This window comes from Podarcis bocagei (genome assembly GCF_964188305.1).
Source record: "Podarcis bocagei genome assembly, chromosome: 11".
NCBI lineage: Eukaryota > Metazoa > Chordata > Lepidosauria > Squamata > Lacertidae > Podarcis > Podarcis bocagei.
Window position 1 is genome coordinate 6818197 of NC_138136.1, and position 15429 is coordinate 6833625.

A 15429-nucleotide genomic window follows, 5' to 3' on the forward strand; every position below is an offset into this window, starting at 1 on the left:
CAATGACTGAGTAATTCTGGTAGGTAGATGTTATAAGAATTTTTAGGTCTTATAAATATATAATGAATGTTCATAAATGTACCAAGCAAACACATATATAAACCACATGTCTGAAACCAATAAGGTAAAAGGACCCCTGACCATTAGGTCCAGTCGTGACTGACTCTGGGGTTGCAGTGCTCATCTCGCTTTATTGGCCGAGGGAGCTGGCGTACAGCTTCTGGGTCATGTGGCCAGCATGACTAAGCCACTTCTGGCAAACCAGAGCAGCACACGGAAACGCCGTTTACCTTCCTGCTGGAGTGGTACCTATTTAACTACTTGCACTTTGACGTGCTTTCAAACTGCTGGGTTGGCAGGAGCAGGGACCGCACCACCCGTATCCCTTCTGAACCCCATAGGAAAAGTCCTAAAGCCATTTTGACTCTTTCAGTCACCTCAAATATTTCTCTACAAGGTCGAAGGAAATGCTCCCCATTGTCTCTGTCCTCACAAATCCTGCCTTAAGGGCACATTTAAGGTGTAAATAGGGTGAGCCTGTGACCTGGCTCAGGAATTAAGTATTATCATTAAAAATAATGGCCAGACTCTCCAGGTAATCCAGTCAAGTGACCATTAACAGGTAATCTGGCAGACAGGGTAAAAACAATGCATTCAGATTTCTGTTGTAGACTGCCTTTTCTGTGATGTAGATATGGTGTATCTGGGGGGTGGTCTTGGGCTACACCCCTTCTGTGATGTATGTATGATGTTTCGGGGGGTGGTCTTGGACTCCAGGGTGGGCAATTTAAAATGTCTATATAAGAGCAGGCACACCTTTGTTCTGGGTCCTCCTCTCTCCTGTGTGTGTGGGAGCACCCTGCTGCAACAGTTAATAAAGATCAGACTTACTAGCTGCTTTGCTTCACAATATTCTCTGGTTGGTCTCTGTTATTTTCTCCTACTGATAGAGAACCTACATAAGGACTCTATATGGGCTCTTGGGTACCCCATAAGGGGAAAGGAGCAGCTTAATGACTTATAACATAGATATCAAAGCAACCGTTCATTGAGGTAAGACGTTTTTCTATCCTATTTCACTGTAAAATAAAATTCTAGTTTCAAAACTCAACTAGCTTTAGAACCTAAAAGCAGTGCTTTTTTCTGGGGGGACGCATACCCCAAAACATTTTGTGAATCTTTGTACTTTTGTCCATTTACTGTATTTATTTTCCCCAATTTGAACTATAAAATGGTGATTTCCATGAGTCAAAATGAGAGTACCCCTAAACATTTTTTAAAGGAAAAAAGCACTGCCTAAAAGTATAATGAAGCTTTCAGAAATCTCCCAGAGTGTTTCATGTAGGCAATCATGGCACCAATTTTGTGATGTCAAATAAGACATGTAACCATTAGCACACTTCCTGTGGACTCACTGTCATTTTTACTCCATATTTACTATATTTAGGCACCCCAATGCTCAACATTAGAATTTCCAAGTACTGGATGATTCTAGCACCAGTTTTGTGAGGTTGGAAATTATGATCAGTAAGCCCAATCCAGAAAAAGTCGATAAATAAATAAATAACTCTTGACATATATATTAAAGTTCTTATTTTATCCTCTCTTGCCTCACTCATTGCAATCATCAGGACTTAAATGTGGTCCACTACTTGTGATTCACAATTCAAAAATATGTGTGTTTGGCTATATTCACCATGTTTTCCTGCACACATCTTAAGCACATACAAAAAAGTACGTAGATCCGCTTCAGCTCTCTAGCTGAGTTTTACCTTTGTAACTGGATTGTCCCGTTTATGTATTTATTTATGTACTATTTCTTTATGTAAAATAGTTCTATCACACTTTTCTTTGCACAGAAAGAAATGCCGCTAACATGAAAATCATTATTTATTTATTTTTTAAAAAATTAACCAGAGTAAGTTGAGTGTGTGTGGGGGTGTGTGTAAATATTAATAATATAATATAATATAATATAATATAATATAATATAATATAATATAATATAATATAATATAATATAATATAATATAATATAATATAATATAATATAAATCTGAGTGCATCAACAGAGAAAGCCTTTTCCTTTGTTGAAGCCAAATGTCGGTTTGGAAGAAAGTGCAAGTAGATAAATAGGTACCGCTCTGGCGTGAAGGTAAACGGTGTTTCCATGTGCTGCTCTCGTTTGCCACATGACCCGGAAGCTGTACCAATAAAGCGAGATGAGTGTCACAACCCCAGAGTCGGCCACGACTGGACCTAATGGTCAGGGGTCCCTTTACCTTTTTTAGGACCTCTGTAGTATGTGGCAGGCTCATATGTGTCTAGATAGCTTTTCCATTCCTCATACTTCTTCTACACATACTTTTAAACAAAGAGTAAAATATGAATTAAGTTAAACACTTTAAGCACAATTTATGCTTATTGTTTATTGTACTTTTTCAAATTATGTTAAACACTAACTCTTGCAACAGCCTTGTGCAAAGTAGACACGTTTCTCCTCTCTTATTTCACAGATATTGAAGATACAGTAGCAGCAGAGATAGTATCTGGATTAAAGCTAAGTAAAGGTAGATTCTATACCTTGCCCAAGTATAAATTTGTACGTCTTCTTAATAAAACTCTGAGCAGGAAAAACTAATATAATATCTCTTTGCTGAATCAAAATTGTTTTTTGTGAAGTTCCTCATTCAGATGACAATTTAGTAGCTGCCAGGTCATGCAGCACTTCAACGTTTTTATTGATTCTTTTAATGGAGTCCAGATCAGGCACAAAGTGGCAACTATATAAATGAAGTATCTTCAGTCTGGGGAGAAAAAACAACATTTGTAGATAGTTCATTAATTTATTTTACTAGTCATCTGGCAGCCCCAGAATAAGTCCCTGAAAATATGTTGCTTCCTTTTAAAAAACGCCAGAGGGCCTTTCCTGTAAGATGCTCTGCAGATAGTAGGATGAACGTGCGTTACGTGCGCCACTGAAGTCTCTACCAAGTAGCTGTTGACTTTCTGGGAGTTTATAGTGTTTTATTATCTGTTAATGGGGTTATTTTAGTTGGGGTGGTGACAGAATGAGTAGACCACAGGCTTTTCATGCCAAAGGTCCAGGTTCAATCCTCAGCATCTCTAGGTATAGCTGAAAAAGACCTATGAAAAACTGCAGCCGGTCAGTGTACATGTCCTTTCTCCAACCTGATGCCCTCTAGATGCTTTGTACTACAACTCCCATCATCCCTGGTCCATAGCTGTCAACTTACAGATTTGAAAATAAGGGACCAGCAGCCAAAATAAGGGATTTTGCTTAGTTCATACAGAAATCCGGCACTGATGGAGCCCTGCTGCTTTTGCTGCGACTGACTGTGTTTTGCAGGGAGTTGGACTACATGATCCTAAGGGTCTACAACTCCGACCAAAGAAGAGTGGCAGACAAAACTGATGAACGACGTCGAGATGGCAAAGCTTACAGGCAGAATTAGAAACCAGGAAGAGGACCTCTTTAATAAAGAATGGGGAAAGTTTATAATTTAGTTGAAAAGCTATTGTAAAGAGTTACATACATTGGTGGGATTGACAGAAAACTTGTAGTAAAAATTTGAACTATGGATGGACAAATGATTTATAAAAATAGAGTTATGAAAGGGATGCAGAGGGGGAAATCACTACACTAAGATGTTGCACTGGTTGGGGGATACTCTAAGCAGCACGTCGGGGCTGCCGTCGTCCTGGCGTGAGGAGTTCCATCGGCCCCTCCCCTCCAAGGGGGGGCGAGGGAGAGAGACTCTCGCCCGCAAGCCCGGCATGAGGCAGTTGCGGTGCCACAGCGGCCACTGAAGTGCTGCCCTTCTGCGTCCCTCCCCATCCCCTCCTCTTCCTCCTCCCTCAGGCCGCCTCCTCAGCCGCCGCCTCCGGCTTCCCCTGGCAGCACAGCGGAAGTCTCGCAAGAGAGGGGCTGCCTGCCCACCCGCCACCGCCTGTCTCCTCATGGCATGCCCCTGAGGGGGAAAAGGGAGAGATTGAGGCGTGGCAGCTTGTGCGTGCGCGCTCTCTCGTGGCAGAGGACCCCGAGCCACTGCTTCCCTCCTGAGCCGGGCGAGCATGAAACTCGGGAAATTTAAGGGACATCATCAATAAGGGACAGCAGTGGGACACGGTGCTGGGATAAGGGAGTTTCCCACCAAATAAGGGACGGTTGACAGCTATGCCCTGATCACTGGCTACACTGGCTGGAGCTGATGGAGGTTGTACCCAAAACATCTAGAGAGCACGATCTGATTTGATATAAGGCAGCATTCTATGTTCTTAACAGCTGGGCATATTTTCCTGATGGACTAGGATTCTGCCTTCACTGGGTAATAACTGACAAGAGCTGGGAGAGACAGCAGAGACACAGTTTGAAGCCAGTTTGGCAGTTATGAATTTGGAAAGAGAAAACTAAAGGGAAGCAGAGGGGAGGAGGCAAGCTCTCTTTTTTCCCATACAACATAAATGTTTAAAAGGTGCTTCCTACTTCACAGAGCGAGCCCACTATCTCTGGAGAAACAAATGTGCTAACTCCTTGCAAATCCAGTGACAGGAGCCTAAACTATTCCTGCTTGAAGACTGCCAGCACTTTTTGGAATTCTCAAGCTATCACCTTGAGAGATGTCAAACTCTATCCACAAGAAAACTAAAATTTGATTGTCATTCTTGATTCTTGTTGCCAGGTCTCCTTCTGCACTAACAGCTCTTCTTCTGCTGGTAATACAAACTTACTTGAAGCACTACAAAAAGTAAGAGGTATTTCTTCAACTGAATAATATCAAAACCACCTACATTGTCCTGATCCCCAGCCAGCCAGCAAATAGCCAAACAACAGCAACAAGTGAAAAATAAAAAGGCAGGATAGCATTACGGTATCTCTAAAGAATTTGTTAAATGAGGAAATGTTTAATGGAGGTTTCACCATTCATTTACCTCAAAGGAGACTAAGGTTACTCACACTACAAAATAAAACAAACAATAAAGGTCTGGAATGCAAATTGCTCTGGAATGCAATATGACACCACACTCACTGTCTTTAATCTTAACTACAGGGCATTAAAATCTGCACACACACACACATGAATTCTTCCTAATGCAGGTTTGAATAAACTGAACATTGTTTTGGATCCTTGCCTCTCCCTCAGCAACTTCACATTCCTTGGAATGCAAGAAATGGGCCCCTACATATGGCCATACACAGCCTGGGAAGTCCAATTGTATGGAGTTCCTGCTTACATGAACATCAAGGGGCACAAAGCCCTAGGGGTGGATTACACCTCCACCGCCTGCTCATATTGTCATTGAAAATGACAGCTAAAGATGGATCAAAAGATCATCAAATCTAGCATTCTGTTTCTGACAGCAATTTCTGGCGACCAGTGGGGCATGAATCTGATGTCCCACATCAACTGGTATTCATTCTGTCTCTGCACATGGAGGCTCCATTTGGCCATTATGGCAAACAAATGGAACCTATAATAAAACAGTGCAATGGTTTTCTGCTCCATTCAAGCCATGCCCTCCTCCAGGATACTCCATCCTACTCTCCAAATACTGAAACCTTTCCTCGTAATTTAGTTCCAGCAGGGTCTTATTGTTGATCCCTTTACTATTAAGTCAATGAAATCATCAATACCTGGATTGTATTAGAGGAAGTCACACTCACCTTTTGCAATTTTTGCATAATTTCACAACTGCATCCAGGGAGATATTCTTGCAGAAACTCAGCTTCACACATTCCAAAGTCCTGAAGCAGAAGCTAGCCAACAGGCAAACCCTGAAGCCCATAAACAAGACACAAGCTACAAGTTAAGTTCTGCTTTTGAAGTAAGATTTGAAAAGGAATTTTGCTCTAGGAAGTCACTTCTCGGATTAAGCACACAGCACATTCTAAACCATCAAAGGTCACCTATTCCTGATGGACACAGCACTAGGTGAAAAGCTATTTCATGCTTTCAAGACCAGCTACTTATTTGCAAGATGATTCAGACATTTTTGGGGTATATGTATTCTACAGGATGTGATGCGTTTGCACTCCTTAAATCAGCAATGAAAGGCTTTGCTGTAGGAGAAGCCACATTTCACATTTTCTTAACTTTGTTTCATGCTTCTCCATAAAGTATTTATTTTGTCGTTCATTTCTGAAGGTTACATACAAGAGGTTAGCTTCTACACCAGGGTTACCAACCTTTACGGACCAGTTGGTACATTTTGAATTCTGGGAGAGTGTTGTGGGTGCCAGTCACAAAATAGTTTCCATGGGGGGCATGGTATAACACAGAATTAGAGAGCATAGTCATTGCTGCTTCTACCACCTCAAGAACCTCATTCTTATCATGGGAAGTCAGTTATAGTCTGCTGGTGCTGATTGTAGACATACAGCTGTTAAAGTCACAAGTGCTCTGCTTTCCCTAATGCCAATCCTAAACCAAAAGCTCAGCTGCCCTCTTGTGCCCAGTTTCCAAGGGACTATTCCCCATTAAACCTAAGGAGATTTATTTCTGAAGTAAACAATGCATACCATTGTACCGTAACTTACAGTGACTTCTTAATGAGTGCAGGGACATCATTTCATGTACAGTAGGAGATATCCCTGAGTCTTGTTGCAAAGTTTTCACATTTTGCACTTGCCATTTGGGGAAAGTCCTCTTTTAACATCCACCCATACTTACTGACTGTGTACTAGTATTTGCAAAAACTTCCAAGGAGTACCTGATCTCAGTCAAAACCACCACAGGAAAAGTACATCCTGGTTGCCAGGAAAAAGGGAAGGGAAATCATGGAGATTCCAAGGTCTGCTAAAAAAATAAGATGGAAGCAGGGAAAGCATACTAATGGGGAGCAGAAAATAGAAGCTCTTATGACCCCAGGGATTTCTACTGTCTGGTATCTAAACAACTCACTTAGCTCTGACTCAACTCATTTGCTTAAAAACACTGGCAGACGGGAACAGCCAGACCAGCTCATTTTACCTAAATTGCTTAGAAATTGTTTAGAAGGGCACCTGCACATTTCACCTCATAGCTTTCTTTCCAGGAGGGCCAGTTTAGGGTCTGAGAGCCTTAGCCTAGAGGCCCCGATGAGGGCCTTCATAGGTGTCATGGCAATCTCTGGATGAAATGTCCAAAACATTCATTAACCATCAGCTTCAATATACTTAACAAGGATGAAGCTTGGGTGGGGGGGGGGAGAGGGGGTTGTTGGTTTATTTTTGTTCTTTTTTATTATGCATTTTGTGTGGTTTTGTATCCTGAGATTTACAGATGAGATTTAATAAATTAATAAAAATAATATTATGCAAGTATTTCAGAGCCTGTTGCTAACAAGATACTGATCTGCTTGCAGCCAGTGGGAGTGGAGGGCTATGCAATCAAGAAAGTCCATCAATATTATTACAGCAATTTAGCTGAATGTGCTGCAGTCTGAATAACTGCAAGGAGGACATGTTCCAGTGCTGTGACATTTAAATCCACTTAGTTCATAGAAGAAAAATAGCTACATGAGAAGCAGCTGGAAACATTTCTGATAATAATGGAATCAAAAAGTTAAACAGAGCAGACCAATCAGATGAAGCTCGGATAGTCCAGCAGTGCTAGAATGCATCTAAAGAACATAACGCACTTACAATTATATAGCTGTTGCCATAGCTACCTAGGAAACAGTCTTAATGCTCTGCAAATCAGAATGGCAAATTGAAGGGTTCGGGGAAAAGCTCTTAGGTTATTTTGTCTACTCTCCACTCTGGATCTTAATTAACAGATCCTCAGCTTCTGGGGCTGAAAATCCAGTCATGATGAAAAGGGAGATTACAAATTGCACCTACTGGTAACAACTGCAGCTTAGTAGCCACTGGTGCACACCAGGTTACTTTAGCAACAACAAAAACCGCTCTCCTTTTTAAATGTAGATAATAAACTAATCAGAAATAGTCTTTATGCTCTACAACAGCCATATGATCAGCAGCACAACGTACGTAGCCTGAAAGGGAGATAGCGAAACTCCAAATTTTGCCTGAAAATAAATCTGTTCAAACCACAATTTTGGAGCTGAACTGTCCCGCCCTGCCTTATTCCCCAGGCAGGCTGCAGAAACATGGGTGTCAGAAGGGCAGTTCCACCATACAATTACTGGCTGCTACTGTTTGAAGGTCAGATTACATTTTTATTGCATATTTCCTTGAACACGTCACTTGCAAAATGTCCTCAAACACCCTACCCTCTCTTGCTGGTTGCAGTGGAACTTAAATCAAGGAAAGAAAGCTTCCGGCAGCTCCTCGCCAAAGCTTGAACTCCAATGTCAGTGACCTCTTTACAGCCACTAACATCCAGGTACCTGCAGCAATTTTTAAAAAAGAAAGAAAAAACCAGCATCCATATATAGCAATCAGCTGATTATGTAGATCAGAGGTAAGTGTTTAAAGTAGTTACGGCAGCTCCATGTAGTACATAGTTGGTTTTTATGATCCAACCCCGTAGCAGACTAAACTAGCAAGTACGCATATAGGGATGGGTGCACCTTACCAATTGTGTGGTACCTCATTACATGACAATATTTATAAGTGGTTACAGAGGAATAACTTGAGCTCCCCTTTTAACACTTCCCAGGTAAGATGAGAAGCAGGAATTTGCACAGATGTGCACAGAGCTCACACATTTCACCAAAGAGGAGATCCACAAGTTCATGTTTCCTGTGTCACCACTTGTAACACTGAAAATTATTTTTATAGTACGAAACTCTCATTTCTTGCAAAAAGGAAATGGGGAAAAAGACAAAGTACGTTTCCGAGCACAATTCAAAGTGTTGGTGCTGACCTTTAAAGCCCTAAACGGCCTTGGTCCAGTATATCTGAAGGAGCGTCTCCACCCCCATCGTTCTACCCGGACACTGAGGTCCAGCACCGAGGGCCTTCTGGCGGTTCCCTCACTGCGAGAAGCCAAGTTACAGGGAACCAGGCAGAGGGCCTTCTCGGTAGTGGCGCCTTCCCTGTGGAACACCCTCCCACCAGATGTCAAAGAGAACAACAACTACCAGGCTTTTAGAAGATATCTGAAGGCAGCCCTGTTTCGGGAAGCTTTTAATGTTTGATGTATTATAGTATTTTAATATTCTTTTGGAAGCCGCCCAGAGTGGCTGGGGAGGCCCAGCCAGAGGGGCAGGGTATAAATATTATTAAGTTAAATTAAAGTACATTTGTTTCATTTGTGGTCATTGAACAAGCAAATCTCCAAACTTGGCTTTTGATTCTCTTGTCTGCAGTATTAATTTAAACAATTTCATATCGCAAGGTAAAATTATAAAGCTGTAATAAAACACTCTGCTGTAAAGCGTCTTGTAAATAATCCATAATGATTTTAGAAAAGCTTTCTACTTTATCTCTGCCACATGGTATGTTGGACAACTAATTAACCAATTAGGAGATGATGCATAAAATACTTATGATGGTGTGTCTTCAGTCCAAATAAATATATTGAATGAGTTATCAAATAAGAGCACTGCATAAAATAAAACAATGAACTATGAGTACAAGCCAGTTTTATCCACCCTTCAAACTTATCACCATGAACTCATGAAATTCAAGGCAATCTAAGAATACAACTGGTCGTCAGCCAGGAAAAAGCCAATCTTTCAAGGATTAAGTGGTAATAATGCTGACAAAATTCCATGCTACTCAAATAACTGACTAACTCTGTTTTAGAAGCAAGATAAATGGTTCCTTTAAAAGTCATTCTACACACACCAATCACTGTCTCTGGGCTTTCCAAAGACTGCCATTATTGGGGAATCACCTTTCACCAAAGTCAGTTGAGGAATGGTGTAATGCCCCCACTGAGAATGGGTTTTATTATCATATGCTCCATCCCAATCTCTCACACAAATTTCCCTTGTTAGGCCCCTGCTACACTATATGTTTAAAATTGTATCATGGGACATTAAATAATGCTGGGAACCCTAACTGCAGTGCAGATTTCACTCTCAAGTAGCACTCCAACTTGAACACTATAATGAGATTTCCTTTTCAAAAGCTAACATTTAGAATCTAAGATGCCCTGAACTACTTTTTAAAATCATTAATAATTGTATATTGCCATGCATTTCCAAGTGTCATGTAATGAGGTACCAAATGTGCAGTGTTTTGTTTGGCTACTACAGAATTGCATGCTTCTCTGTAAAATGAATATTTTTATTTTACGATTGCGTTTTGCGCGTACATGGCATCCACCACAAACACTGAATCATGCCATGCTCCTGTAAGCAGGAACACCACATCACCCAAAGGGTTAAAAAATGACAGTGTGATTTAAAACACCTGAGAACAATAACGATGAGGCCAGGGCAGGACTTTGCAGGAGAGGTCTGGAGCCCCAAAGTATTATAAAAGGGTTCTTCATTAGACGATTAAGTCTGGTGTGCTGGTGGCCTGTAAGACCTTTAAGTCTAGAGTTGAAAGATTGCTTGCACCATTGAATAACAAATGCATTTACAATAGCTAGTCTTCAAACATACCTGATTGTTGGTAAGCCAATGCTGATTTCTAAAAGGCTTATATCAGTTACTTGGGAGCATGAACTGAGAACCAAACTTTCCAGTTTAGGACATTTCTTCACAATTAAATGTACAACACAATCCCTCACCTGCAGCCCAACAGGAGAGAGAAAAAGGAAACACAACAATTTGGGTAGCACTCTTCATCTAGTGCAGCTCTACAATCTTATTGCCACTGTCATGCAGGCCTCTCTATTGCAGTTTCAACCAATTGAAAAGGAAGGAATGCATCAATATATATGTAATAGTCACAGGCCAGCAGACTGGCCAGTTGGCTACGCTAGTTGTGACAGTCTTATCAACCACCGCAGTCCTATGCAAAACAAGAGGCACTTTTCCTGAGTTGCTGCAAGATTTGTTCTGCTGTGAAATAAAAACCACCTACTCAAAAAACGTACTCGCATAAGATGGCAAAATAGCAGCTGTTAAGAAAACAAATACTGTACTGAGAATGCACAGTCATATGGCAATAAACTTTTATATAGCTCACTGCTGTTTTTCTCCTCCGCAGTTCTGACATAATCACAGACAACATGAAATATATATATATATATCAACATGACTTTTGCATTATAGTAATAATTATAATAAACCACCACATCTATCTTCCCTCTGTAGTTTCTTCAACAGACGGAGTCCTCATGCTGAAATACTTCATCCGTCAGCAGGCAAGTTAAATGCAATTAGCCTAATTTGCACTCCATGCGCATGAACATGGTTGATGCTATATCACAGTTGGACAATATGCTGTATTTAATAATAAATCAGCGTTGTGCTGGAATTAACTCAACTTGTGGTGGCAAACTTTGATTTAAACCATTCACAGTTTGCCACAAGCAAATTTCAGTCACTGCTGAATATAGTCACAAGCATAATTCCAATGAAAACTGTTATATCCCATTTGTGGCCCATTTGTTTTTTTAACTCACCCTCTGGTTTAGAAGTCTCCGCCCACCTTGCTATCACCATTTTCTAACCTAACTTCAAAACACTGAAAACTAGAACTTTTTGAAAAGTGCTAAGTGGGATTTCAGATTTCCAGTAAGAACTTGTAACCTGTACATGTGAGCCTTGAATTCATGAATACCCGTGATTCATGTCTTTCTTTTGCCCACACATAACAATTTATTCCACACAAATGAAGACAGGGGAACAAGGGGGTGGGGGAACTACCTGCTTACCATATTGAGCCCCGTAAGGTTAACACTAGTTAGCTTTTTCATAGAGCTTATGACTTTCGCCAAGCACTCCTCAGTAATCTTGTGAATTCTGCCAATGTTCAGCACCTCTAGATCTGGACACTTCACAGCCACGGATCTCAAGCATTTGTCAGTAAGAGCATGGCATCCAAATATTTCCAGCTTCTTAAGGCTAGAAAAGACACGATAGAGAAAAGTAACATGGTTTTCTAATATTATCAGTTCAATGATCATTAAACCACCACTGTTTCATAAACTTGTCCAAAATGTTTATATATTTTAAAAAATAAGGATGCATATGGGTATCATAACTGTATTGATTCCACAACTCCAATATGAAACAGCTTAAGGAAGTAGATGATAAAACTACTAATGAAATTGTATCTCAAATGCTCTAAATAGGTTCATTTGTGCAATTTCACAAATTGGAAGTGCTATAAAAAGAATAACCCTCTGTTCACACCAAGATCAGCAACACCAGCTATTACTTTTTTGATGCCATAAAAGTATGAGGCATCGTATGCTATTAAATATACAATATAGAAGGCTTATGTTATATGTTTAGTATATTTTTCCTCCATTTATTATTAGTAAAAATAATGAAATTCCAATTATAATACACTTCGTTAACTTAGACCTTTATCAACAAGAATACTGATTATCAGAGATATCAGCTTCATATTTACTTAGAAGTCTCACCATTTTCAATAAGGTTTGCACCCTAATATTACAACTGTGACACCTTTTTCCCCAGGCTGAGGCATCACAATAACTGGACCAACACAGAGACAATTTTTTTTACAAGGAAGATTTTCACCAGAATTCATTGACTTGCCAAACACCATTATATATAAATCATGGAAACTTTGGAGTGTCAGGCATAGCCCTATTGGCTTTAGCCCAAACGTAGCAGAGTTTTCCTGCACAGCGAAGAAGCTAGTTGCGGCAGTAATGACTAGTCAGCTAGACTCAGAATAACTATTTACAGGATTTATTAAAGGAAAAATAAAACCAGCAGAGTTTCTGCATACAAATAAAAGCAAAATAAATCCTCTCTTTCTCTCTCTCAAAACCATACACAGCACTTCTAACTCCTAACACACCTCACACCACACTGTGCTAGCAATCCCTAGATAACAGAGTTGAGTGCTGCTCGTTAACCAATCAGAGTGAGTAGTTTCTAGGTCAAGCAGACCTGGGCTTTCTGCCAAGAGTAAATTGACACCAGCTTGAGTTAATTGGTGAAGCTAGAATCTGCAAGTTTCCCACGAGAACCAATTAACAGAAACTGAACACCCCCTCACAGATTCTGCTGAACAATTAACATCAAATACACCTATGTAGGAGATCATTTTTCCAGCAAACCTAAACCCTTGCACATTCGCTTGTTCTTTACCTTTGCCAATGGTTTAGTTAACACATCTGCTACATTTTCTTCACTTGACACATAAGTACAGGTGATTATATTGTCTTGTACACAGCAACGTACATTTTGGTATTTTACAGAGATATGTTTGGAACGCGATTTGAAACCCTCTGTTTTACTTAAGGTTATACAAGCTTGATTATCAATGTAAACTTGTACTGGTTCTCCACAATTCACATTTAAATCTGCCATCAAATGCTTGAAATAAATCACCTCGTTGCACAATTCACTCAATGCGGCATACTCTGATTCCGTTGATGACACACTTACAACGTCTTGCTTGCGTGACCGCCAGCTGATTAAAGCTCCACCGACCATTATGACTAGTCCTGTGACAGATTTTCTATCTGGCAAATTTCCCCAGTCACTATCACAGTAGCAACTCAACATTTCGTCCTCGGAAGAATTTAATTGTAACATATAGCCGATTGTCTGCTTGAGATACCTCAGAACTTGTTTTACCCCTTTCCAGGCATTTAGTGTGGGTTTTGAGACCAATCTACTTAATATGCCCACAGCGTAGCTAATATCAGGTCTGGACCACTGTGCTATATACAATAAACTTCCAATTACAGAGTGATATACATCAGGATGTTCAAATTCAGGACTCTCATCTATATGGAGTGTTTTTATGAAACCTGGATCCATAGGCACCGCTGCCCCTTTGCAATCCTGCATCCTGTATGTAGTCAGTAGTTGTTTAACTTTGTTCTGCTGACTAATTAGGCAGCTGCCATCTTGGGCCCAGCACACTTCCAACCCTAGATATGTCCTAACCGGACCTAAGTCTTTCACTTTGAACTTACTGGACAATTGCTTGGCAAACCTTTTAGTTTGTTTATCTGTTTTGCAGGCATACAAAACATCATCTACATAAATCAGACAAAACTCTTGATCACTGCCTGTACCACGTACATAAACACAATTGTCAGCTGTACTCTGCTTAAAACCAAATGACACTAAGGCCTCATGGAAGCATTTGTTCCAAGATCTTGCAGCCTGTTTGAGACCGTATAGAGCTTTGTTTAATTTCAACACTCTATTGGAACCTGTCTCATAACCAGGCGGTTCGGCTAGATACAGGTCTTCTGATATTGATGCATGCAAATATGCAGTCTGGATATCAAAATGGTTTAACAGGAGTTTTCTCTTTGCTCCAAGCGTTAAAATCAGCCTTACACTGTCCCCCTTAGCAGTAGGCGAAAAAGTCTCGTCATAATCTTTTCCAGGCCTCTGAGAATATCCTTGAGCAACTAAACGAGCTTTGTATTTGTACTCTCCTGTCACCAGAGGTTTAAGTTTGTACACCCACCTGCAGCCTACAATCTTTGCCCCCTCAGGCGCTGCTACTGGTGTAAAAACCTTGTGCTCATTCAGAGAGGACATCTCTTCCTCCATTGCCTGTTTCCAGCGCTCTGCCTCCTCTTTTGGTAACTTTAACACCTCCTGAAAACTCTTGGGTTCTGCACTTACACTAAACACATTTGCAGTATCAGGAGAAAAACGCACCGGAGGCACTCCTTTGTTTTGTCTTTTAGATCTTCTGGGAGAAAATTTTTCTTCTGACCCACTTTCCTCCTCAGAACTATGACCTCTCTTTTGTTGCTTAGCAACTGGTCTTTGGCTAACTTGAGAGCTCTTATCTGAACTTTCCTCCCCCTCAGACTCTGATTCTCTGTGTCTACCTTCAGAGTCATGAAGCTCCTGGGAAGGTTCAAACCAAACCTCAGTATTGGCATGTAGTCTCTCCCAGCCACTATGTTCACAAAAACTGGCATTCCTGGAGATCACAATGCCATTTGTCCCTTCAGCAAAGCGGAAACCTTTTCCCAGCTCCTGGTAACCCACAAACACTAGCTGTTTGGTCTTAGGATCTCCCTTCTTTCTCATTTGTTTCGGAATTAATACCCAGGCTTTTGATCCAAACACATGCAAGTGGTCAATTTTGGGTTTTTTCTGAAACAATTTAAAGTACGGGGTTGTACCTATTGTTTGATGAAAGAGCCTATTTTGGAGATAACACGCGGTGAGCATGCTCTCCCCCCAATAAGACATGGGTAAATCAGCATCATCAAGCATGGCAAACATCATATCTTGTAAAGATCTGTTTTTTCGCTCTGCAACGCCATTCTCCTCTGGAGAAAAAACGTTCGTTTTCCTATGCCCAATGCCACGCTTTTGTAACCAATCTTTAAAAGCATTTGACATAAATTCGCCACCTCTGTCCGTCTGAATCCTTTT

The 15429-nt window shown here is 40.7% G+C and overlaps 1 protein-coding gene across 3 annotated transcripts in view; it reads right to left on the reverse strand.

Moving 5' to 3' along the window:
* Nucleotides 1-2294: 2294 nt before the first annotated feature.
* The window catches only part of LOC308597652 (uncharacterized protein), a 47274-nt gene continuing 34139 nt past the window's right edge, over nucleotides 2295-15429 (reverse strand). For 2 of the 3 annotated variants that reach the window (XM_081213567.1, XM_081213565.1), the window contains 5 exons: nucleotides 11745-11934; nucleotides 10525-10652; nucleotides 8236-8352; nucleotides 5687-5797; nucleotides 2295-2807 (listed from right to left, as the gene is read on the reverse strand). In XM_081213567.1, the coding sequence (XP_081069693.1) occupies nucleotides 2687-2807; nucleotides 5687-5797; nucleotides 8236-8352; nucleotides 10525-10652; nucleotides 11745-11934 (667 nt within the window). In that variant the 3' untranslated portion in view covers nucleotides 2295-2686. Of the gene's footprint in view, nucleotides 2808-4047; nucleotides 4761-5686; nucleotides 5798-8235; nucleotides 8353-10524; nucleotides 10653-11744; nucleotides 11935-15429 lie in introns of those variants that run through there. The other variant, XM_081213566.1, reaches the window with a different exon arrangement.